This window comes from Dendrobates tinctorius, unplaced genomic scaffold (genome assembly GCF_039654945.1).
Source record: "Dendrobates tinctorius isolate UK_male_01 unplaced genomic scaffold, ASM3965494v1 ptg000060l, whole genome shotgun sequence".
In the NCBI taxonomy this organism is placed as follows: Eukaryota; Metazoa; Chordata; class Amphibia; order Anura; family Dendrobatidae; genus Dendrobates; species Dendrobates tinctorius.
The window spans coordinates 40,321,676-40,348,722 of record NW_027361728.1 but is presented as its reverse complement, the minus strand read 5'-3'; the positions used below and the strand labels follow the sequence as shown (position 1 = coordinate 40,348,722).

At 43.3% G+C, this 27,047-nt stretch overlaps 2 protein-coding genes across 4 annotated transcripts in view; one reads left to right on the top strand and one right to left on the bottom strand.

Annotated features, from left to right (window-relative positions):
* The window catches only part of MYNN (myoneurin), a 33,762-nt gene extending 11,022 nt beyond the window's left edge, over positions 1-22,740 (top strand). For all 3 annotated transcript variants that reach the window (XM_073578906.1, XM_073578908.1, XM_073578907.1), the window contains exons 3-8: positions 5,389-6,143; positions 8,409-8,568; positions 12,800-12,978; positions 13,787-13,870; positions 14,050-14,136; positions 17,202-22,740. In XM_073578906.1, the coding sequence (XP_073435007.1) occupies positions 5,389-6,143; positions 8,409-8,568; positions 12,800-12,978; positions 13,787-13,870; positions 14,050-14,136; positions 17,202-17,473 (1,537 nt within the window). In that variant the 3' untranslated portion in view covers positions 17,474-22,740. The remainder of the gene's footprint in view (positions 1-5,388; positions 6,144-8,408; positions 8,569-12,799; positions 12,979-13,786; positions 13,871-14,049; positions 14,137-17,201) is intronic.
* Positions 22,741-23,510: 770 nt separating this feature from the next.
* LRRC34 (leucine rich repeat containing 34) overlaps positions 23,511-27,047 on the bottom strand; it is a 44,757-nt gene continuing 41,220 nt past the window's right edge. Inside the window, exons 10-11 of the mRNA XM_073578912.1 lie at positions 26,580-26,706; positions 23,511-23,712 (exon numbers count right to left, since the gene is read on the bottom strand). Of these exons, the coding sequence (XP_073435013.1) occupies positions 23,512-23,712; positions 26,580-26,706 (328 nt within the window). The 3' untranslated portion in view covers position 23,511. The remainder of the gene's footprint in view (positions 23,713-26,579; positions 26,707-27,047) is intronic.

Here is a 27,047-nt window from a genome sequence, read left to right as displayed (position 1 = left end):
ACTACGATTACCTTCATACAGTTACTGAATAACATGGCTGTACAGCTTCTATATAAGAATACCGTTGTGCAGTAACTGAATAACTGTCAGCACAGGTCACACTACATTTTTTAAAGAAGGGTAAATATACTCCTTTTAGTATTTTTGAAGAGTATTTTTATCCAAGGAGGAGTGTGTAATTTGTAATAAGTGTAAGTTGAAGGTATACATAATATAAAGAATTCGTTATTGAAACTTCAAAACATTAATATATTTCATCAACTGAGATGATTCCAAATCAATATTATATGGTACACTAATAATTAGAAAGAACACAGTGGGCTCCGTCGTAAAAGCCGACAATCGTGATGATCCTATTCCCATGTAGTGACGGTCACTGTTGTATTCAATTGCGTAAACGGAAGCAGGCGAAGCTTTTTAATAATCTAGGGGCTATGATTAAGGGGAGCCGGCTGTCAGGATCCCCCTGACCTTAGAATTAGGTGGCTATAGATCAAAAATCTTTAAGTGGAATTGTACAAAGTTTCAAAGTTATCCCCTATCCATGCTTATTCTTTCCCTTCTCCTGTCCACCTTTCTTATGTCTGTTATTCCTTCTAATTTTCAGTGCTGCCATCTAGTGTATGTCTGCGCATTTATCTAAAGAGTGATTTGGCTTCTCCCACCCGTCTGTCATAATTGTACATGAAACTGAGGCATCACAACATGCTGTGCTATGGAGTAGAGGAAAGCAGTTGTTGCTTCAGTGTGTAGACGTGATGTTTTTTGTCTGGGAGGGGGGCAATAATAATGGCCCTTCCCTAGACTATTAATATCAACTTGCAGCTGTCTGTTTAGCCTTTCCTGGTTATTGAATGTAGAGGGACCCTATATCATTTTTTGGAAGGGGGGGGGATCTACAATATAATTACCAGCTAAGGCTAAACAAAAAGCTGGGTGCTGATATTAATAGCCTGGGAACCATTATGGCTATTGGCCCGTTCCTAGCTTATTAACAATATTTTTTTAATTTATTAACAAGAACAGTAAGGTCACATCATAGCAACTGTTTCTCTTGCTTTGCAAGTGCCGGACTGATGAACTCCTGCGAGTCTGGCACTCCACCATTGAACAGTCCGGCACTGAAGCTATTGTGAGACCCAGTGGCTTGAACTCGGTTAACCTTCAGGTTACCAGAGTTCATAGCCACCGAGTCTCCCGGCAGCTGTGAGGCCCGGAAACCTCATGGAAAACTTTGAGAGACATTTTAAGGTTAAAGGAGTTAACAGCTGCTAGAGCATTTGAAACCTGTGAACTAAGGTTTCCTTGGGTGTGTATTTTCCTGTACTTGTTAATAAATAAAAAAAAATAAATGAAACAAATGGTATGTGGTCCCCCATCATTTTCTGAGCACCAGAGGGAAAGCTGAGGGCGGATGATGTTAATATTTTGGGAACGGGCCAACAGCCATAAAGGTTCCCAGGCTATTAATATCATCTCACATCTTTTTGCTTAACTGGTTATTATAGGGGTGACCCTCCCCCTCCAAATAAATGACATGAAGTCCTCTCTATATTCAATAACCTGCAAAGGCTGAACAGACAGCTGTGGGCTGATATCAATAGCCTTGGAAGGGCCATGATTATTGGCTCCCTCCCATATTAAAACATCAGCTCTAAGGGTACCGTCACACATAGCGACTCACCAGCGATCCCGACAACGATATCAACATGTCAGGATCGCTGATGAGTCACTATGTGATCGCTGGTGAGCTGTCAAACAGACAGCTTCACTTGCGATCAGCACCAATGACGCCGAGCGCCCGGCGTCGCTGTGTACTTTAGTTACCAGCGCGCTGATGCAGGGAGCTGGTAACTAAGGTACACATCGGGTTTCTAAGGGACGTGTGTCACTTAGAAACCCGATGTGTACCTTAGTTACCAGCTCCCTGCATCAGCGCACTGGTAACTAAGGTACACAGAGGGTTTCTAAGCACCGCACGGTGCTTAGAAACCCTGCGTTTACCTTAGTTACCAGCGGATCGCTGGTCTCCCGCCTGTCACACGCAACGATGCATGAGGGCCAGCGGGAGACCAGCGATCAAAGAAATGTCCAGGGCTTTCCAAGAGCGATCAGTGATACCGGCAGGGGGGCCGGTCGCTGATCACTGTCACACACAGCGATCTCGCTGGTGAGATCGCTGTTGCGTCCCAAAACTTGTGACTCAGCAGCGATCTCGCTAGCGAGATCGCTATGTGTGACGGGGCCCTAAACCTCCCCAGAAATGACTCCTCAGTGAGATGCACCAAATCTGACATTTAGCCTTGATCTGCCATCTTGCCCTGGTGCGGTGGCAAGAGGGGTAATATTTGTGGGGTTGTCAGCTTTGTATTTTCAGCTGACGATAAATACAGGGGTTAGTATTGGAGAGGTGTCTATAAGTTAGATTGTTAAAAATACACAGCAAAAATAAAGTCCTTTATTTGAAATAAAAATGAAAAAGCAGTTATATTGTTATACTCACTTTACGCCTAATCCATTGAAGCCCATGTCACCTGTAAAAAACAGAAACTAATAAACATAATACTCACCTTACGCCTAATACGCCAATGCCCATGTCCCCTGTAAAAAAGAAAAATAATAAACAACCATATCCCTCATCTGTCCGACGTGAAGATACCGTATTTTTCGGACTATAACACGCACTTTTTCCCCAAACAATTTTGGGGGAAATGGGGGTGCGTCTTATAGTCGGAGTATGCTTAAAAGTAGTGTGGCAACAGCAGGAGTCGGGCGATTCTGCAGCGCTCCCGGTCCGACGCTACAGGGCGATGATCACATTCCCTTCCCATACTGGTGCTGCAGAATCGGCGGTGCTCGGTGGTGCTGGGGGGGCTTCGCCAGCATTTGTGAAAGCCCGGAGGCCCCCTGCACAACCATTGCTGTGATGCGGTGGCCTCCGGGAAAATGGCCGCTGGGGATGGCGCATTCTCAGATTAAGATATCGGCAACAAGATGTTGTCTCCCGAGATCTCGGGATGGGATCTCGTTGCCGAGATTTCAATCTGCTGCAATGCTGTGGCCACCAGGAAAATGGCCGCCAGGGGAGGCGCATGCTCAGATTGAGATCTCGTCTCCCAAGATCTCAATTAGAGCATGCGCTGCCCCTGGCGGCCATTTTCCTGGAGGCCACCGCATCGCAGCAATGGATGTGCGGGGGGCCTCCAGGCTTTCACAAAATGCCGACGGAGCCCCTGCACCACAGAGCACCGCCAAACCTGCCGCACCAGCCTGGGATGGGATTTCCCGGATGCCACCGCATTGCAGCAATGAATGTGCGAGGGCTCCAGGCTTCCAGAAAATGTCAGTGGAGCCCCCGCACCACTAGCACCGCCGAACCTGCCGCATCGGTCTGGGATGGGAGTCATATCGCTGGACCAGGAAACACCCCCTGTGACTTCCCCCCCCCCCCCCCGGTAAGCTGAATTCGGACTGTAAGACAGACCCCCATTTGACACATTATTTGTTTTTCTCTCTCTTTTCCTCCTGAAAATTTAGGATGCGTCTTATGGTCCGGTGCGTCTTATAATCCGAAAAATACAGTAATCCATTCTGCCCCACGACTATCAGGATGATTTGGATAGCGGTCACATCAGTGATGCAACTGCTATCCCCATAAGTGTCTAGCGCTGAGCTGCCGTCAGAAAGTTCGCCGGAGTTCAAATCTGATGAATCCCGGTCACCTCACTTACGGCACCACTTGCTGCGTGAAAACTAATGATCTTACTGGCGATCAGAGCCTGTGTTTGCCGCACTCTCATGTAGATGACAGCGTGGCAAACAACGTATGTTCGGACCCCCTATTCATCTGTATAGGGTTCAGGTATCTGAACCAAACTTATTTTTAGATGTTCAGGTGGATCGAACATCCACGAGCTCGCCCATCACTAGTTGCCACTCGTAACTGCTTTTCATAGTTTGCATTATTATGGAGCCTGGTTGCCTCTTTGCAGTGATAACTTTTCTAAGTTGTTTTCAACACAATTGTTTATTACACTGCAGGCCTCCACAAAGTGGGAAAGTCATCACTGCTCAAGTAACATTTATAGAACACAAGCAGTGAGAGTTTTGCTGTATACATCACATAGGAGACGCTGAGACTGCTGCATACTTCACATAGGAGACACCGAGACTGCTGCATACTTCACATAGGAGATGCCGATTCTGCTGCAAGCTTCACAGACGCCGAGGTTGCTTCATACTTCGCATAGGAGACGCCGAGGTTGCTTCATACTTCGCATAGGAGACGCCGATGCTGCTGCAAGCTTCACAGACGCCGAGGTTGCTTCATACTTCGCATAGGAGACGCCGAGGTTGCTTCATACTTCGCATAGGAGACGCCGATGCTGCTGCATACTTCGCATAGGAGACGCCGATGCTGCTGCATACTTCGCATAGGAGACGCCGATGCTGCTGCATACTTCGCATAGGAGATGCTGAGGCTGGTGCGTACTTTGCATAGACGATGCCGAGGCTGCTGACTACTTTGCATAGGAGACGCCGAGGCTGCTGACTACTTTGCATAGGAGACGGCTAGGCTGCTGTGTACTTTGCATGGGAGATGCTGAGGCTGCTGCGTACTTTGCATAGACGATGCCGAGGCTGCTGCGTACTTTGCATAGGAGACACCTATGCTGTTGCTTACTTCGCATAGGAGACGCCGAGGCTGCTGTATAGATATCACATAGAAGTTGTCAAGGCTGCAGTATAGACCTCACATAGGAGACGCTGTGGCTGCTGTATGGATATCACATAGGAGATGCCGAGGCTGCTGTATAGACCTCTTACTGAGTGACGCTGCTCATAGACATCAAATAGCCATACAACCAATTTTTCTGTGTTGTTTTTCAGAGGGATATTTTTTGCAGTATTTTTTAATGTTCCAAAAGTTTAGCTCTATGTGCTGTGTTACAGCACCATAACACACAAGGACTGGTGTGTTTTTTTTTACCTGTACTAGAAAGCTATGTTTTCTGATGATTTTCTACATTAATCAGGTAAAATCCTGTGGGTTGTTATTACTCACTGTTTACTGCAGCTTTCTTAGTGTCAAGTTCAATTACTCACGTAATAATGAATGATGGTGCAAATTATTATTAAATAAAGGGAATCTGTTTTTTGCTGGCCAGTCTGAGAACAGCATGATGTAGAAGCAGAGAACCTGATTCCAGCTATGTGTCAATTACTGGGCTTCTTGCTGTAGTTTTGTTAAAATCCATTTTTTTCTGCTCTAACCTGGAAAGCAATGCTCCTCTACCCTTTTGAAGACTGTTATTTCATACCATGATAAAACGTTGGTATGATATGTCAGTATAACTTGCATTAAACATCTTACTAAATTTCATACAGGTGTCATTTAGAAGAAATCCTTACTGCCGCAGAATATTTGAGGTTAGAAGAAGTCGTTCTAACGTGTAGAACTAAACTGGACTTTGCTATGGTGAAGAAATGCTGTAATGCAGAGCTGTCTCCTGCTGAGGCCTGCCCTGACATCAGTACATATCCAGTACATACTGCAACAGTGGAGAAGAGAAAAGATATGTGTCGATCTAAGAAGATGACAAACAGAAAAACTGCAAGGAGCAAAAAGTGGAAAAGGAAAATACCCTGTACCCAAAACCAAAAACCTCCAAGAAAGATGGAACAGCAGAAATCTATGTCGGACTCCTGCCTGCCTGTCTATAATCTGGCAGACTCTCTAGCAGATCATCATCCCACTCAGGAAAAGGATAACTGTTTACTGCCAAGCACGACTGTTCTGGACTGTGAAAGCCTTCCTCCAGAAGCAAATGATGCAGTGGTCACATCACTGAACCAAAGGCAAGTCAGGCTGCCACAGCACGGTGCACTGAAGGAACACTGTATGGCGGATATTACAAGTGCATCTAACATGTGCAGGTTGGACGGTATAGTGAAAGAGGTAGATGAGAAATACTTTAAGAATAAACCAACGTGCAGTATTTGTGGAAAGGTTTTTTCAGAAGCCAGCAGTCTTCGGCGACACATGCGGATCCACAAAGGTGTGAAACCTTACGTGTGTCATCTATGTGGAAAAGCTTTCACTCAGTGTAACCAACTAAAAACTCATGTACGGACCCATACAGGTGAGACAATTAGACTTGCTTAAACCCACTAATGTTATTTTTTGGGCCATAATCAACAGTTATTTTACTGGTTTTCCAAGTTCAGAACATCTCTACCATAGGCCATCAATATCCGATGGGTAAGTGTTCGACTCCTTACAACTCCACCAGTTGGCTGTTTGAAGGAGCCACAACACACTGTGTCCGCTGCAGCCTCTTCTGCACTTTTTACCATGTGCACCTTTTTAAATGTTTGTCTCGTTCACTGAACATTGTCCTTTTCACTTAAATGGGTTCTTCAACAGTAAAATATATATTTTTAGGCATTAATTTATTAAAAATAATAGCATAGCTGCTGCTACATAGACAGCTTGCATGTAAACAGAGCAGTGGAGGCTACAGCACTAGCAATGCAACAGTACTAGTGAGGGTGCTGAGTGTAACTAAACCTGCTTTTTAACTGCCTAGTTCATACCCTTTTAGAAGCTGCTTTAAACAGCTGCTCTAGTAATTATGTTCACATCACATTTACCCCCATGTCCAGTGGCTCCGTTGGAGCTCATAACCAGTGCAAAAATGGGATTTGGGCGTATGCGCTGATAGAGCCATTAACTAGTCGACTGCATCTTGCTGCCCACCTCAACTAGGTGTATACAGCTGAAAATGATGCATGACCGAGAACACTGTTGATGTGGGAACCTGTGTGGAAGCTTTAGGAGAAACTCAAAAGGTTTCAAACATTTGCCAGTTTTGATCAAAGCAGAGAGTCGATCTATAGGAGGCAAGGGCACACATCCAGTGTCTGTTAGTGTACCGGCTGGTCCACACTCTGATGGCCAGCCATAAGTCTTTCTTACAACCACAGAGCTATGAAAATGAGTATGACTGTACATTACTTAAGATAGAAGACATTTTAATTGGGGAAAGAAAGTATTTTAGTTGGGAACAACAAGGTCATATATCATGGAAAGTGTTGAATTCCTTGAAAACTGGTGCTGCCCAGTTTCCTATGCCTTCTGTAACAAAGAACGCTTATCACAAAGACAACTCCATATCAGATACAACACCCCGTGTTATTGATTTTATGAATAACTCTTATAAAGCTAATTTAAAAACACTAAACTATCAAAGATATATAAATTGTCTAAATAATAATCAAAGTAAAGTATAAATATTTACCATAACACTGTGACTCCGTCTGCATCACTATATTTAATGGCCCTATCAGTACATCCGAATCCTGTTTTGAGGGGGCTCAATTTATGTAAGCCCTGCCAGAGCCACTGAATGTAGCTTGGAAATCAGTACTCATAAACATTATTTACAAAAACTTCCCTGTCTGAATATGGGGCATGGGAGCAGCGTTGATCTTATAGGCGGAGCGCCTGTAAATATTAGTACACATTGTTTTTGTGCTCCTGCTTATTCACTGGTGTGAACCTGGTAGCATTATCTGTAATTTTACAGATTGAAGATGCAGATCAGTCACTGTCTCTCATTACACGTGCTGCCTGTCCTCTCACCCCTTACACTGCAGAGAGATTGCGTGCCAATGCTGCTGTGATCTCAGGCCATTATTAGACAGCCAATTCCTTTACACAGCTGTTAATTCCTCATTTGGGTAAGATGTTCAAGCTACATGCCTGTAAAGATTAGTTAAAGGTTTGCAGTGAATCAAGTCTCTTCCTACTCTGCTCCAAGAGAACGATGCCAGTACATGGCGTACAGCACTGGTGAGTCAGGTTAGACATATACCTCTACATGCTGAGTTTCATATCATTAAGGCCTATTCACGTGACAGTATTTCTCATCCGCATGCTGTCCATTAACAAAAAAATGGGACAACACATGGAGCCATATGGTTGGAACATTTCACTCATCGGTTTTTGTTTTTTACGGATCCGTATGCCCATTTCATTAAGCTCAGTGTATGTACTGTTTTGATGCAATTTTGGGGATCAGACCTGCCCATGCAATTTATGAGGCTGTGTGAAATACTAATGAAACCCATCCGCTTTTAATACTTGTGGCAAAAATAGTCGTCTCACCAAAGGGCTTTAAAAAAAAAAATGTGTAGAAGCTATTCCTGGACCTTTCCCTTTAGTAAATTGCTTAGTGGTCCTTTAATTGCAGTGTATAGGCACATTTTTATTGTTAGGAAGCCAGAGAAACGCAAACAATAAGACATGCCCTATAAGCATTGTGTACAAGTGCAGAAAATCTGATCCATTCATATTGTTATTACCGTCCAGATCTCAGCGGCTTCCAATTGTGCTCTGGTTTCAGGAGAAAAGCCTTATCAGTGCAAGCTTTGTGATAAAGGTTTTGCTCAGAAATGCCAGTTGGTCTTTCATAGCCGCATGCATCATGGAGAAGAGAAACCCTATAAATGTGACATGTGCAATCTACAGTTTGCCACTTCTAGCAATTTAAAGATTCATGTCAGGTCAGTAACAATAGTAATGTTCTAAGAGGTGCGCCTGAAATATACAGATGATATATCCGACCAGCTAGGCACACAGTGTTAGGATTTTCCCCACTTTTGCAGGATTCTGCGTTCTCAAAAATATTTAAAGGGATTGTTTGGACAGAAAGGAATAGTCTGCAGTCACTCTATGTATACAACCTCAGACTTATGATTCATGACCTTATGCTCTGCAGACACTGTTGCGATTCCTCGTTGAGGTGGGCAGCCACGTAACCACATGCATGTGATTTGCATACTTATGGTCATGTGCCGACTAAACTTGCCAAGCTTTTCTCAAAACAAGAGAATTGGGAGAAGCGGGAGGAGTCTAGTTGGCAAGTGACCTTAAGTCTATAAATTACATAAATGTGGTCATGTGACTGCCCACCTACTGTCGTGATTCGGCAGTCTGCACTCACAGAGTGAGTATAGACCTTTCTGCTAAGACTCGGCAACCCCTTTAATGGTATAGAAGTTTCTCTATTTTTTGTATTCTTTGTGCCTTTCTTTACTTTCTGTGTTTTCAGTTGTGCTGTTTTTTATTTGTGTTTATTATGTTTATCATAAGCCTTAAGTTCACACTTCTGTTCAGACTTTGTTTGCGTGTTCCTTTATTAGGAACAGACAAATGGAATTTAATTTCTAAAATGCATCTGTTCATAACCGGTGCAAACAAAAGCAGAAGGGCCCCACTGATTATTACTGGGTACGATTGGGTTCAACTCCATGTCTGTTTTTGAAACCGAAATAAAAAGTCCTTCATGCTGCTCCTTTTTTCAGATCCACAAACACATATAAGGGAACCCAAAAGGACCCCATAATAATCACTGTCATAGAATGGTAGAGTTGGAAGGGACCTCCAGGGTCATCTGGTCCAAACCCTGCTCAAAGCAGAATTTACTAAATCATCCCAGACAGATGTCTGTACAGCCTGTTTGAAGACTTCCATTGAAGGGGAACTCACCACCTCTCGTGGGCTCCTGATCCACTTATTGATCACCCTAAGGCTATGTGCACACGTTGTGGATTTGGCTGCGGATCCGCAGCGGATTTAGCCTTGCGGATCCGCAGCAGTTTTCCATGTGGTGTACAGTACCATGTAAACCTATGGAAAACAAAAACCGCTGTGCACATGCAGCATGTCAATTCTTTGTGCGGATTCCGCAGTGTTTTTGCACCTATTCTATTATAGGAATCCGCAGGCAAAATCTGCACAGAATCTGCAGAAAATCCGCACTAAATCCGCAGGTAAAACGCAGTTCTTTTTACCTGCGGATTCTGCAGATTCTTCGTGGAGAAATCCGCACAGCAATCCACAACGTGTGAACATACCCTAAGGCCTGTTTCACACTTCCTTTTTTTGTGATCAGTTGAAATCTGCCAAAAAGGAAAAAAAGGATCCGTTTCCGTTGTGTAACAAACGCATGTCAGCGGACCGTTTTTTGGACGGATCCGCTGAAGTTGCAAAGGGCAGGAAATTCAAAGGAGCCGCGGTCTGGAAAAGGAGAGAGATTTTTTGATGCGTTTTTTTCTGCGCGTCCCCAGTCTCATTGAAAATAGCTAAAAACGCGGACTTTTCCGCAGAATTAATGAGCATGCTGCGTTTTTTACCGTGATGCGTTTTTTCCGCGGGAAAAAACGCATCAATATGCACAAAAAGTGCAGAATGCAATAAAATGAATGGGATGCTTCCTATAAGCCATTTTTAAGCGTTTTTGCCGGTAAAAACGCGAAAAAAAGGTTTACGTGGGCACACAGCCTTAATGTTTTTTCTCCAGAAAAAATCATCTGTGATCCCATGTTGTCTTGTCTGTATCCTTTCTTTTGCTTCCTCCACTGCCCAGGAGCTGTGGTATGATCAGACCATTTCCCTGCACGGTCAGACACAGCCATTACACAAAACATTGCAGGGGCACATTTATAAGATTATGTCAGCACAGGAACATTTTATTTAATCACATCCAATTGTGGAACTTATTATTATTCCAAAATCAAGTGAATAAAATCAACTTTTGTTGGTGGGGAAAAACCCCCATTAAGTCTTCCTTTTAAACACCATCCCAGGATTTTTTTTATTTTACCTCTGGAGTGATGACATTAATCTACAGTGCCTACAAGTAGTATTGATCCCCCTGCAGATTTAGCAGGTTTGATAAGATGCAAATAAGTTAGAGCCTTCAAACTTCACACAAGAGCAGGATTTATTAACAGATGCATAAATCTTACAAACCAAAAAGTTTTGTTGCTCAGTTAAATTTTAATAAATTTTAAACATACAAGTGTGGGTCAATTATTATTCAACCCCTAGGTTTAATATTTTGTGGAATAACCCTTGTTTACAATTACAGCTAATAATCGTCTTTTATAAGACCTGATCAGGCCGGCACAGGTCTCTGGAGTTATCTTGGCCCACTCCTCCATGCAGATCTTCTCCAAGTTATCTAGGTTCTTTGGGTGTCTCATGTGGACTTTAATCTTGAGCTCCTTCCACAAGTTTTCAATTGGGTTAAGGTCAGGAGACTGACTAGGCCACTCCAACACCTTGATTTTTTGCCTCTTGAACTAGGCCTTGGTTTTCTTGGCTGTGTGCTTTGGGTCGTTGTCTTGTTGAAAGATGAAATGACGACCCATCTTAAGATCCTTGATGGAGGAGCGGAGGTTCTTGGCCAAAATCTCCAGGTAGGCCGTGCTATCCATCTTCCCATGGATGCGGACCAGATGGCCAGGCCCCTTGGCTGAGAAACAGCCCCACAGCATGATGCTGCCACCACCATGCTTGACTGTAGGGATGGTATTCTTGGGGTCGTATGCAGTGCCATCCAGTCTCCAAACGTCACGTGTGTGGTTGGCACCAAAGATCTCGATCTTGGTCTCATCAGACCAGAGAACCTTGAACCAGTCAGTCTCAGAGAGAGACTTGACATGACGCTTTGAAAGTAAAGGTACCTTACGGGCTCGTCTGGAACGGAGACCATTGCGGTGGAGTACGTTACTTATGGTATTGACTGAAACCAATGTCCCCACTGCCATGAGATCTTCTCGGAGCTCCTTCCTTGTTGTCATTGGGTTAGCCTTGACTCTTCGGACAAGCCTGGCCTCAGCACGGGAGGAAACTTTCAAAGGCTGTCCAGGCCGTGGAAGGCTAACAGTAGTTCCATAAGCCTTCCACTTCCGGATGATGCTCCTAACAGTGGAGACAGGTAGGCCCAACTCCTTGGAAAGGGTTTTGTACCCCTTGCCAGCCTTGTGACCCTCCACGATCTTGTCTCTGATGGCCTTGGAATGCTCCTTTGTCTTTCCCATGTTGACCATGTATGAGTGCTGTTCACAAGTTTGGGGAGGGTCTTAAATAGTCAGAAAAGGCTGGAAAAAGAGATAATTAATCCAAACATGTGAAGCTCATTGTTCTTTGTGCCTGAAATACTTCTTAATACTTTAGGGGAACCAAACAGAATTCTGGTGGTTTGAGGGGTTGAATAATAAATGACCCTCTGAATAAACTTTTCACAATTTAAAAAAAAATTAAACAAAGAAATAACATTCTTTTTTGCTGCAGTGCATTTCACACTTCCAGGCTGATCTACAGTCCAAATGTCACAATGCCAAGTTAATTCCGAATGTGTAAACCTGCTAAATCTGCAGGGGGTTGAATACTACTTGTAGGCACTGTATGTTCCCTGACCCTATTATAGTTAACGGTCACTGTCTTCAGCTGTTCCCAGTCTCCGCTTCTATCCCTCACCACCATCTTGTGACTACAACTTCTGACTGACCGGAAGAAAGAAGTAATGGTCACAAGCTCCCAGTGTTAGTCTGAGCGCCTTATTCTGGCTTCATTCTGGGTCTGATAATTTTCATTGCTCACCCAGCAAATACTGGAGTGATCTGGCAGATCACAGCTTGCAGAAGACTATGAGAGCAGCGCTGATAAAAGATACTCACCAGCAGTCTTCATAAGACTAGAGGCAGGGAACTTGGATTAGTAGCACCATTCTAGCACTGCAATGCAAAAACTGTTGGAGTGGAGCTTTAAAGTTTGGCCACAATCAGTCAGTATTGTACAGATAGTCAGAAATGGTTGAAAATGGATGTGATTATGCTGCCCTATGTGGTTAGATCAAGAATACAACATTTCAAGTTCTGTTGTTGAGGTACCTTGTATAGCTAAGATTTTTCCTGTTATACTAAGGCCTTATTTTCCCCTTCTCAGAAAACACAGTGGAGAAAAGCCATATGTCTGTGACAGGTGCGGTCAGCGATTTGCGCAGGCTAGCACCCTGACCTACCATGTGCGGCGACACACAGGAGAGAAACCGTATGTCTGTGACACATGTGGAAAAGCTTTTGCTGTCTCAAGTTCTCTGATTACTCATGCAAGGAAGCACACAGGTAACAGAAATCGGATTCCATAGTGTGTATAATCCCACAGCAGTACATGCCATTATTAAAGGTTTCATTTTGGTGTTCTTTCATTCATATGTTTTAAGTGTTTGCACAGTAGAGCAGGAGTCGGTACAGGTTACAGCATAAAGCTGGTCCATTGCTTCAGATAACGGAATACTGAGCTCCTGACCCACCATACACATGTACACTCAATGAAAAGAAGGGACTAATTCAGTGAAATAGCTCAGACCAGAAGTATGAAATAAAAATGTCATCTACGGGTTATAAAGGATGGTGAATATTTCTACTAAGGGCATATTATATGTTGAACATATTGAAATTATGCGATTACCTTTCCTTGTCATCAGGAGAAAAATTCTGTACATGCCCTTGTAGTTTATGTAAAAGGGAATAAACCTTTCGGCGGATTCATCGTGGTCTTAGTGCGATAATGTTTTTCTGCTGTTTTCCTGCACAATCACTACGACGCAGTCGATTGTAATGGTCGCTGCTTCAATCTCCCCTCCTTCAGAAAAATGTGACATCCGGAGGAAGCGAGAGCAGCCGCAGCTCACACTTTCTTGGGGAGTCAGATTTGTTTGAAGAAGGAGAGATTTAAGAGACCGCTGATTGGCTACAGGGCTCGTGTGATACAACAATGTCATCCAAGCCCTGCGACAGCCAGTGCCAACGGCGCCGAACCGGAGAGGAGTATAGCGGTAATTATTTTACTGGGGTTAAACATAGTGATTGAGAAGGGGTTGTCAGAGTAGTGGACAAACCCTTTAATGTACACTTACTGTCCAATTTGTAGGGGAGAAGCCTTATATCTGTGGAGTTTGTGGCAAGAGTTTCATTTCTTCCGGAGAACTTAACAAACACTTTCGGTCTCATACAGGTAGGTGACTGTGGAGATTAGTTTACAAGTCTTGTTATTGCAGAATCGATCAGTGCAGTCCGTATAGAATTCAAAAGCTCAAAATGTTTAATCTCTAATGATGGGATACTAAGGCCCAGGGCATATCTACAAGTAGCTGTGTATGATGCTTTACATTAACCATACTGTCCCAAATACAGGAGAAAGGCCTTTTGTCTGTGAAGTGTGTGGAAACTCGTATACTGATGTGAAGAATTTGAAAAAACACTCACTGAAAATGCACAGTGGTAAGTCCAGTATAGTTTTATAAAAACTTCTGTAATTCCTGGGAATTTTCAAGCGTCTTTCTCTGCAGTCCTGGATTGGAGTGGTAATGTGCAGCCCTGTTGTCCAGCCTGGTGGGGGGGTCTCGGTGGTTAGATCCCCATTGATCAGTAAGATATTTTTTTATATACCATGGATTAGGGTATAACGTTCAATCTTGGTAAAACCCCTTAGTAAGGCCGGTTTCACACTAGCGCATTTTCAGCGCGCGCACGGCCGGGGGTAGCTCCGCCCCCGATCCGGCTCTGCCCGGCGTGCCCGCCCCTTCCTTGTAGCGCCGCCTCCTAGCGGACAGCGGCGCCTGCGATCGGCGCACCCTATCTTTAGCATAGGGTGCGCCGATCGTGCGCAGGCCGTGCGCTAGTTGCGCTTTGACCTGCGCTGCGCACTTTTGACGGTGCGCCGTGCGCGCCAAAATCAAACTTTTCGGATTTTGGCGCGCACGGCGCACCGTCAAAAGTGCGCAGCGCAGGTCAAAGCGCAACTAGCGCACGGCCTGCGCACGATCGGCGCACCCTATGCTAAAGATAGGGTGCGCCGATCGCAGGCGCCGCTGTCCGCTAGGAGGCGGCGCTACAAGGAAGGGGCGGGCACGCCGGGCAGAGAGCCGGATCGGGGGCGGAGCTACCCCCGGCCGTGCGCGCGCTGAAAATGCGCTAGTGTGAAACCGGCCTAACCGGACCAAATTTTTGAATTCTGACCATTGTCACTTTATATAGTAATAACTCTGGAACGCCTAAACAAATCCCAGTGATTGAGATTTTTTTAGTGGCACAATAAAAATTTGATAATTGTAAATCTAGGTTGCTCATTTTTATTAATAAGTACAAAACATATCAGAAATTTGACAAATGTAAAAAAATAAAATTAAATTTTCAAACTTTGAATAATTATCCCTTTAACCCGTTCCTTACCAATGACTGAATAGTACCTCATCGGTAAGGTTCCCCTGCTTTGAGGTGGGCTCCGGCGGTGAGCCCACCTCAAAGTCGGGACATGTCAGCTGTTATGAACTGCTGACATGTGCCCTCAATAGACGTGAGCGGAATCGCCGTCCGCCCGCGCCTATTAACTAGTTAAATCCCGCTGTCAAAGCTGACAGCTGGCATTTAAATAGCACTAACGGCCATCGGGCCGGAAATGAGCTCATCGACGACCCCCCCCCTTCCCGTCACGTGATCGGGGGTTCGGCGATGTTTTGCCTGGACAACAACAGGTCTCATAGAGACCTCTATGGTTGTTCCAGGCAGATGGCTTTGAGCGCCGCCCGGTGGTCGGCACTCAAAGCACAGCAGTAAATCTGCTACATATGGGCGATCTGCTCATCGCCCATATGTAGCAGAGCCGATCAGGTTGCGCATGCTTCTAGCATCCTATAGAGGCTATTGAAGCATGCCAAAAGTAAAAAAAAAAAATGTTTAAAAGTAAAAAAAAAAAATAAAGTAAAAAAAAGAACGTATTTGCACAAAAGTGGTATCATTAAAAACGTCAGCCCGGCACTCAAGAAATAAGCCCTCACCCGACCTCAGATCACGAAAAATGGAGACGCTACAGGTCATAGAAAATTGTGCAATTTTTTATTTTTTTTTTAAGCAAACTTTGGAATTTTTTTTCACCACTTAGATAAAAGAGAACCTAGACATGTTTGGTGTCTATGAACTTGTAAAGACATGGAGAATCATAATGGCAGGTTAGATTTAGCATTTAGTGAACCTAGCAAAAAAGCCAAACAAAAAACAAGTGTGGGATTGCACTTTTTTTGCAATTTCACCGCACTTGGAATTTTTTTCCCGTTTTCGAGTACACAACATGGTAAAACCAATGGTGTCGTTTAAAAGGACAACTCATCCCGACTCTAAGCCTGTTTCACACTTCAGTTGTTTGACGTCGAAAAAAAACGAATCCACCATTTTTTTTTGGGTGGATCCGCCTTTTTTCCCATAGACTTGTATTAGCGGCGGATTTTGACGGATGGTCATCCGTTGCATCCGTTTTTGACAGATCCGTCATAATTTTGGCATCCGCTGTCTGGAGTGGACGGACAATTAAATGTTTTTTGTCTGCGTTAAAACAGCAGATAGCAACGGATCCGTTGCTGTCCGCCATGTGTTATAATGGCCGCCTATGGATCCGTTGCCAACCGTTAATTGACGGAATCTGCCAGCTGATCCGCCTTTTTATACTGAGCATGCCCGGGAGAATTTCCTTTCATGAAATTTAGCCCCAAAACCCATTGTGGCAGCAAAAAAATCTCTCTATCTATCTCTCACTTTCTCTTTCTCTCTCTTTTCCAGAGTCCTATTGCTTTAAATTTCAGACATTAGTGGCTGAAACGGATCCATCAAAAAAACCGATCCGGTGCATCCATTTGTTGTCAAACGGAAACAGATCCATTTTTTTTTTACTCTTTGGCAGATTTCAACTGACGTCAAACAACTTAAGTGTGAAACAGGCCTAAGGCCGCTATTTGGCCATGAATTGCCATCGCCCACATCAGGACCACACGATCGTGATCTCTGGGTGCCGATAGGGATAAAGAGGGAGCCCCCATCCTCTGGTAACCATTTATAATACAAAGTCACTATTGTCAGCAGAATTTAAGGGGTTAAACAGATATGGATGTTACCATCACAGAACGTGGCTTTTGCAGCAAGTTGTCAGCTAATAGTGTACAGCTGACAGCTGCTGGATTGTCATCTCTATGGGGATGCTATTCTCTTATATCTCAGGTCAGTAAAAAGACCTACTGCTGGTCATTGAGGGGTTAATGATAAAATGATCACAGAATGTTTACCATTCAGAAGCTGATGGCATGTGTTCAGTGTCACTGCAGTTGGATCATTCATTACATGGGGCCATGTGCAATCAATAGGCGCCCAGACAATGCAGATCATCCTCAACAAGAGGTGCTCTTTGTATTACCTCTCGCTAATAGGTATGACTCTAAACAGGAGAGCTGCTTTTATCATTTCAATTTCTGTGGAACAGCAATTGAAAAAGGTGTTTTGTTGTTTTTTTAACATTGAAGGCACAGCAGGAAATGAAGAGGAAGACGAGGCAGACCCTACTGACAGAAGCATTAATGAAGAAGACCCAGCAAACAATAGTTCAGCCCCAGACTGCCTGGATTTGAAGCCGTCCGAGCTCTTCCTACCTCTCACTCTCCACATTGGCCCAGAAGACAATCAGATGTTGCTGCCTGTTACAGATAATCAGTGTGTCTCTTCTGATGCTTTGCTGAGGACATCGGTCAACAGCTATTCAGAGCCACAGTTTATATTTTTACAGCAAATGTACTGACAAAGAATTGTCTAAAATCACACAACATACTTTTCCTAGCAGATGCAATACAGAATTACTGTAGCAGGAGCCTGAGCTGGAGTTTTTGAGCTTCACTTTTTGCTTTTAGAGAGGTTTTAATTTATGTGATGTAGATATTTAATATACCTTCATCATTTTCTCAGTGAAGTTTTACCAGCGCATTGTTGTTTGCCAGGCTTATTATTTGATGTGAAATTACTTGCTGTGATGGAATAGATTGTTTGCAGAACTGTATCTTGTTTGACGAGCATTTACACCTATTGCTGAGTTTAGACAGGCCAATCGGCACCATTAAACTGCTGATCGGCTACAATCAGGCGATTGGTGTTCAGAGGCTTGATTACCACATGTCTACCACAATTCCATTGCACACAGAACAGTTGTTAGTACAATCATTCTGTGCACATAAAATATTTCCTCAACAGCATGCCTCTTGGTTACACAGGACAATGTGCTGCCGAGAACATCAAGCAAGCTTTTTGCTCTTTCATCTGGCGATTTCCAGCCTTTTTAGATAAGCCTAGAATCGGGTAGCAAGCTTTCTCAAGAATACTTGCTCCTGATTATAGACCGGTGTATATGTTCCATAAACTTAAACCTCTGATCTGGGTATTTGAGGACATTCGCACATTGCAGCAATGGAAGTCACAGTAGCAGGCTTTCCAAATTATATAGCTGTGCTCTATCACAAAATCGTGCCAGTAAAGAAACCTCTTCATAAGGTTTGTTTTTGCAGACAGACCTGCGGCACGATACAACTGCCAATCGGTAAACTTTTATCGATCGGCGGTAACTTGACTTCCTGTTTACACAGTAATACCAAAGTAAAGATCAGCACTGAGCGATCTTTACCACCACAAATGGTACAAGTTCACTTTCCCCTGCCTCCAAGCTGCAGGGTGCATGCGAATGGCATCATCATCTCAGTTAATGAATACCCAAATAATCCCATCCGTTTTCTCATTAATATTCTTCTGTATGTGAATACATTCTCTCACAGATAATCAGAACTGTACAAAATATAAAGAACTTTAATTAATTTTCAATAATCGAAAGGGATATATGGATAGATCTGCTGTGCTGCTGGTCAAGAAGAAATCCAATGGAGATGATGGCGTTGAAAACAAAGAGCAGTTTTATTAATTTACAGGACCCACCCTAATGTCTAGTATTCCAGTTGCAAATATTGATGCATTTTTATCCTGTACTGATAGCAGTCCTGTAGCAGAAATAAATATGTAGGCACTATTCTAACCCTTCTTCTGTATCTTTTTGGTATCTTTATTTTGTAGATCCAGTGAGGTGGTTGGACTGTAGCGGCTACGATCACAGGTTGATTGCCAGCATTTCATGACTGTCCCCTCAGTCGCTCAGTATAAAAATTTTTTTTTTTTTAGTTTTGTTAAAGTATGCTGCTTTTTGGTAGGTACACACATGCTGCTGACAGAGATTTTAAAGTGGAATAGGGGTACATTTGTTTTCTTAAGACATTCGGTGGGTTAATGCAGCATTAGAGTAACTGTCTGTTGTAACGGAATAATTGTAGGTCTTCTGGCCCATTTTAGGCCACTCTCTTGCACTACAGTATTCTGTAATACCCAGCTGACAGAGTGTTGCACATTTGCTGTTGGGTCTGCAGGCTGTCAAAAAAAAATTCCTGGTGTACAGTGCAACATGCACACTGTATTTAATTGAAAGAGTACGGCACCTCGTGTAATACGTTCCATCAGATTAGGATACCCAACAAGGATATTAACTACTTAATGGTGTTTAAAGTGTCGGCAAAGAGAATGATCAGGCAGTTAGGGTAAGTTCACACGGGGCGTTTTTGATGCTTTTTTTGTGCAGCAAAACCTGATTTCTTGGCAGGAAAGAAGCTGCGGCAAAAATGCAGGCTTAGGTGCGTTTTTTTCATGCGTTTTTGTGTCTCTTTGTGCAAGCTAATAAAGTTGAGTGCCCCCAGAGGAAAAAAAAAACTTCCTGTAGAACCTTACCTCCTTTGAAAAGCCAGCAATTCAAGTTCAAATCACACTGACAGGGAGGGGGATGGTAAAATTACACTGACAGGGAGGGGAAATGGTAAAATCATATTAACAGGGGATGGATGGATTACCTGAGGTACCCTCTTTACTGTCATTTTCCCACAGTGAAGAGTTCACCTCAGGTTAGGCTGGCAGCGAGCACAGACTCAGTGAGGTGACGTCACTGAGTCTGTGTTCGCTGCTGGCATGAACTCCTGTGACCTCAGCATCGTCATTTTCCCACGGTGCTGAGGTCACAGGAGTTCATGCCGGCAGCAAGCACAGACTGAGTAAAGTCACCGCTACTCACTGAGTCTGTGCAGGCTGCTTCTCATTCATTCACCAGTAGTTTACAGCCAGAAGCAGTCGCATTAGCACCGCTCCCAGTTGTAAACTGATTAACCCCCTGAGATGGATTTACACCGTGGGACTTGACTGTACGCCGGACAGGTATGGGATATTGTTGGTTTATTACTTTTAAGTTTTTTGAAGGAGAACAAGGGCTTCAATATTGGAATAGCAGTTTAATAAAGATGGAAAAAATGTGTGTTGTATTCTTTCATTAAGACTTTATTCTTATTGTGTGTTTAACCCTTTAGCAACTCTAGGATTAGTAATGGACCGGGGTCTTATTGCCACTTCTCCATTACTAAGCCGGCTTAATGTCACCTTACAATAGCAAGGTGACATTAACCCCTTATTAATCCCACTTGCCACCACTTCCCACAGGGCAGTGGGAAGAACCTGACAAAGCTCCAGAATAGGCGCATCTAATAGATGCGCCTTTTCTGGGCAGCTGCAGGCTACTGTTTTTTAGGCTGTGGGGGGCCAAGGTCAATGGCCCCTTACCAGCTTGAGAATATCAGCCCTCAGCTGTGAGCTTTAGTCAGGTTGGTTGTCAAAAATGGGGGATCCCCACAAATTATTTATTTAAAAAAAAAACCAGCGTGGGGACCCCTCTATTCTTGAGAACCAACCTTGCTGAAGCTGACAGCTGAGGGTTGCAGCCCCCAGCTGTAAGTTTCGTCTGGCTGGTTCAAAAAAATAAGGGGGACCCCACGCTATATATATATATATATATATATATATATATATATACATACATATATACACACACACACACACATATATACACAGCGCAGGAGCGGCAGATGAATGCTCCCATCCACCGCTCCTGCTCTCACTGCAATTAGCGGCTGTAGGTGTCAGATGATGGGAGCAGTAGTCCCATCATCTGACACTAGTAACCAGAGGTAAACTTCATACCTCTGATCACAGTTGCAGGCTTTTGACAGTGTGAGAACTGCAGCTCTCTAACCGGTGGGGAAGACTTCCCTGTGATCAAAAGCGGTGTTTGCCACTCTCATGCATATGACATTGTGGCAAACACTGTATTGTATTGACCCGAACCCCATTCATTCAATTGAAAAAAAACAGATGTAGTGATGATGCGAAATAAAAGGTGTGACCAGTTTTTATCTTGGGCTTCTTTTACACTTGCCGTGTTTTTGCTGCCCCAATAGATTTCTATGGGGCCACATAAATACATCTGAGCACCGTGTCCTGTATGGCTGTGAGGACCTTATATACGGCCATGAAAAAATATCAAGCTTGCCTCCATTTTAAATCAATGGTACCACAAAAACAACGGAAGCTTGTTTTTGCGGTACACTGTATTTGCGTATCGCCGGTTTTTTCCCTGCAAATTGTTACAACAGGGAAAAATGGCGATCCGAGAAGGTTTTCTGCAGAAGACCGCAAAAATCACGGCAATACGGCCCGTAAAAACGGGCTGCAAAAAAGACGGCATGTGTAAAAGAAGCCTTATGTGTATGTCTACCACAGACATCTGATATTGTAGAGATTTTGCCATGTTTTGTTAGCCTGCTTGATTGTTTATCTATGAAATAAGGGAAGCGATAATTAGAAACAGACCTATTGTTTAGATCAGGTTTTTGTTAGCTGACCTGCATTTCTAAAACATTTTTTGCAATGTTTTTTTTCTTTGCGCTATGTAAAATCTGCATTAAAAAAAAGAAAATAGAAATCTTGTAACGTTCACAGTGGCCACTGTGGCTTTTTTAGACTTCCTGTTGTTTCAGGAAACAACACATGTACATAGCCACACTGATGATACCCCAGCCATATCTTTTCTAATGAACCTGTGAAAAGGTCATTGTGAAGGAAGGAGGTACAGGGTCAGCTGTGACGTCACCTATTGTTAGTGCTGGATCCTTTATTCAGCTGTGCATAAAAGTTTCACCTATCATAGTAATCCTGCCTCTGTTAATAAAGAACCTGCTGAAAACTGTTCCTGCAAGGACAGGATATGAGTTTCCACTGGCCAGTGAGAAAACTGCAAGATTACTATTTTTTTTTTTTTAAATAAAGATTTTGATATGAAAAATAAAACATTGCCAAACACTTAAATGCATGTAACACGTAAACCATAGGTCATTTTCTGATGGCAGCTTTTTTATTTTAGGTTTAAAGCCAATTGTGACTAATGTAGATAAGGTTGCCTCTTGTTTTAGGTGGCTTTCCTGGCTGGACAGACAGAATTCCATTGATTCGGTAAAGCACCTGCAGCTTAGGATTTACAGTAGTTGCAGCCATAACTGATTTTTCATATTATATTTTCACAATCACTTCTGCAACTTGATAGATCTGCAGCTGTATAGATAGATGTTATACATGACTAGATTTACTATAAGATGCTATCTATAACATGACGTCACAATCTCCGTTCACGCAATAGGTTGGATATAACTTTTTACAAGACTCATAGGTTTCAAGTCACGTGTGCATCATAACTGCTTCAATATCAATCACAAGCAATCGTGTCAGCTCACCTGTAACTGCATCACACAGGATTTACCCATTTTGTATACAATAAATGGCTGACACCGGCATCCTCCACCCCTCACATATAGTGGCCACAAGGGTTTGAATGAACATACTAGGTGCCTTAATGTTGTTTTTTAACTGATAATTAGGGTGGCATTATGGAACAGTATGTTTTGTGTGCATTGTCTTCTCATGATTTCAGCTTGTCATTTTGATGAATTATGTGCAATAAATTCTAAATAGTTCACTATAAAGAATGACTTGCACTATAACAATTTTGGTAGTGTTTTAGATGTGGTTGAGTCTATTGGTACGTCTGCTTTGTGATAGCTGCATTTTTATTGTTTTAAATAAAATTGCATTTTCTAAATCACATAACATACTGTGTGTGTGTGTCCTTATCTGATAAACAGTAGACATAATTTGGCCTAATATACACTAGCATCGCTGTGTACACTGCGGGTGCCAGGCTATTCAGCTGCCCTGGCTGCTGACTCCGCTGGCCTGCGCTCTGCTTCACACACAGCCTGCGCTCTGCAGGACTCTGCTGTGCACATCAGCACAACACCAGACTGACACTGATTCTGCACCTGTACACCCATACCTCTTACTACAGGGATTGGAACACAGAACCTGTGGCCTTCAGCTACATGGAAAACTCGGACCGGAAATGAAACGGACTGCACCACTAACATACTGCAATCAGTTTCAAAACAGACATTCCAGAGCCTGTTTTCCCTACATCTGTCTTGGACAATAGCCTTTCCAAGACTACACTTGTTTTTTTTTATTATTAAACTGCATTACAGTCACCACTATGCCCGTGACTGCTATGCACATCTATGGACTTCATACGTCTCCATGCACATCCTGGGGAGAACACACAGTGACTCCTACCTGTGACATCAGTCACTGCTTCACCATTGCAATCCCAGCTTCGCCTGTGACCGCAATGCATTCCCGTAGGCTAAATACAAGCCAAGCGTAACCTGGGGATAACATATAGCGCCCCCTAGCTGTAACGGGTCACTGCCTCACAAGGATAGTAAACTACAAAAGAAACTCAAGAAGCATTTGATTCCAGTTTTAATATGGTCAAAATGATAAAAGTTGCATGTATTCAAAAAAGATTTGACTTCAATTAGGCCTTTAGAAAGTATGATTATTTATTATTGTGAGACTGGAGTTGTTTACAGGATCATCTGAAATGCCATAAGTTGGAGTCCAGTAATAATGCTTCTTTAGCCCATGAAAGAGTTCTGCAAGGTAGACACGACCGTCAACCACATACGGTCGTACATCTGTTGAGGAGGAATCCAAGCGACCAGTCAAGAGAAGCTCTGAAAATGCCTGAAATGGTACACACGTTACTAGGGTACATATCCAGAGACAAAAAAAGTGGCACTCACCATTCCTTTTTTTTTTTTTTTTTTTTTTTTAAAAGTAGTCTTTGATCTAAAATCAAATCTTGCCATATCAGACAATGTGATTTTCTGGATTTGTTTTCTCATTTTGACTCTCATAGTTGTGGTCTACCTATGATGTCAATTACAGGCCTCTCATCTTTTTAAGTGGGAGAACGTACACAATTGGTGGCTGACTAAATACTTTTTTTCCCACTGTATATATAAAGTAAGTTGTTCAGTTGTATGGTGCCGAAGACTCTTTGGACTATTTATCCAGAAACATACCACCCTTAATGGCAGACCATGCAACCTCTAAGAGGCAATGCGCTCCACTGACATCAAAATTTCAATGGTATCGGCATCCCAAGAATGCAGAAACCATTGAATTGAATGGTATAACAGGGTGCTCTCTCTTCCACCATTCAGCCCGAGTGTGATATCATTGCAGGGGGTGCAATGATGTCACCAGATCACACCTGTTGTGCGGTACCTAAGTTTGCACCATGCACAGAGTGGAGAACAACATTGGGAAAACAGGGCTAGGTGAGTAGTTTTATTTTTTAAGTATGTGTGGAAGGCCACAGTACTGTTTGTGGAGGCCATGATGCTGTATATGGGAAATCTATGGTAACTTCATACTGTGGGGGGCACTTTAAGGGCACGTTGCTATGGTGGTATTTCGCTGTGTTGGGGGGCTGTAGGAGGCATTATACTATGTGGAGGGTCATCATACTTTGATAAGCACATTGTAGAAGAATCATAATGTGTGGAGAATATTTTGAGGGCATGAGACTTTGTGTGTGGGGGGGGACTGTGGGGGAAATTGTGTGGGATATTTCACTTTGGAGATAATATACTATTTGTCAAGGGAATCATAGTCTATGAGGTAATGAAAGGGGAACTGTACTGGGTGAGAACACTAAGGGTGTGTGCACGCGCTGCGGATTTTTTCTGCAGAAAAATCTGCATCGCTTGGCAGAAACCGCATGCAGTTTTCCCTGCGGCTTCCTATACTTTGTCCAGCAGAATTGATGCAGATTCTATTGCGGTTTGGACTGTGCAGATTGGAGAGAGAGAGAGACGGTTTGGGCTGTGCGGACTGGAGAGAGAAAGAGAGAGAGACGGTTTTGGGCTGTGCGGATTGGAGAGAGAAAGAGAGAGACGGTTTGGGCTGTGCGGATTGGAGAGAGACGGTTTGGGCTGTGCGGACTGGAGAGAGAAAGAGAGACGGTTTGGGCTGTGCGGACTGGAGAGAGAAAGAGAGACGGTTTGGGCTGTGCGGACTGGAGAGAGAAAGAGACGGTTTGGGCTGTGCGGACTGGAGAGAGAAAGACGGTTTGGGCTGTGCGGATTGGAGAGAGAGAGAGACGGTTTGGGCTGTGCGGATTGGAGAGCGAGAGAGACAGTTTGGGCTGTGCGGATTGGAGAGAGAGACAGTTTGGGCTGTGCAGATTGGAGAGAGAGAGACACAGTTTGGGCTGTGCGGATTGGAGAGCGAGAGAGAGAGACGGTTTGGGCTGTGCAGATTGGAGAGCGAGAGAGACAGTTTGGGCTGTGCGGATTGGAGAGAGAGAGAGAGAGAGACAGTTTGGGCTGTGCGGATTGGAGAGAGAGAGAGACAGTTTAGGCTGTGCGGATTGGAGAGCGAGAGAGAGAGAGAGGGTTTGGGCTGTGCAGATTGGAGAGCGAGAGAGACAGTTTGGGCTGTGTGGATTGGAGAGAGAGACGGTTTGGGAGTGCAGATTGGAGAGGGAGAGATATTTGTATGTTCGTTTTTCCCGTAACAAAAACTGCAGCTGCGGTTCCGTAAAAAAAGAAGTGACATGCTGCGGAAAATAAACCGCAGCAAATCTGCACAGAAATTTCCGCAGCATGTGCACAGCGGATTTGGTTTTCTGTAGGGTTTACATGGTACTGTAAGCCGCATGAAAACTGCTGCGGATCCGCAGGACCAAAACCTCTGCGGATCCGCAGCAAAAACCACAACGTGTGCACACACCCTAAGGGGCTACAGTAAAGGCATACTTAGTGTTTACATGCTGCATTACATGTTCCTCTCCATGTTTTTAAAAGTTGGCCGGTATGAGTCTATATGCTGCTGAATATTTTTCTTACAGGTGTTGGGAGAGAGGGACACAATTAGGCGTTTTCCTGTGATTTCTATGTACGCCCCTCAACATATTCACATTCAAGCACTATCATGAAAAACAATACTATAAGGTGTAAACTGTCGGTAAGACTTTCTGTAAAACTAAACTAGAGTGACTTGAATATTACTGCCAGAAGCTTACAGAGATATTGGGACTTTTTTGTGGCAACATGTACAAGAAGGGCGGCGATATTCGTTGTGACATTTGAGCTTCTGATGTCAGTGATATGCCACATTGGGGGGAAATCCACATGTGATTTTACATTTGTGCAATTGTTATCATTTATGCTGTGAGATTCATGATGTAACGGTTATCACCATTGAAATAACCTTCCTCTATAGTGCTTCACATGTATTTTTCTGAGACCACAGTAGATCTAAACTAGAACTATTCCAGCCTGTGCAGCACATCTCCATTTGTCAGAAGCAAAATTACATTACACTCTTTAACTAGTATGGATCTTAGTTGCTATGGGTCTGCACCTCTCTTTTGACTTGAGGAATTAATCTAAACTACCTGTTATGCTTTCCTATTACTTACACTCTTAGCATAATAAAGGTAAAAGTTTTTTTTTTAAAGTGTTAGTCTCAAGGTTCTCGATTCAATGATATAAGAAACATTAAAATAAACCCAAGATAATACAGTGGCATAGTATACATACCTGACAGGCATCTTCATCAAGTACATTCCCCCAAATGTAGATGTATTCTAGTCCTTTGTTTAGCTTAACAGCAGCAGCCAAAGCCTTCAGACCTTCTCCTGTGATATTGTTACTGACAATTGCTAGCCTAGTGGTTAAAATACAGATACTATCATAAAAAGGATTAAAGACTATACCTATAGCCTCACATTGTATAAAAGGATATTGCTGATCAGTCTACATTGAATTGCAGCAATGATTACCTATCTGGTTACACTCTGAGAGCACTTTTCTGATTGGTTGCTGTTGCTCCCAAATAATTAGTTGGCCATGATTTGCTCCCACCTGTCCTTACATACTATGTAGGAAGTCCTAGACACGAGTTAGTAGCTTAACATATACATAAAAAAAAAATCCCTTGTTACAAAAAAGATAAGTCCATCTCCATGAAAGTTATGTAAACTCGACCTGACCACAAGGTAGGGTTAG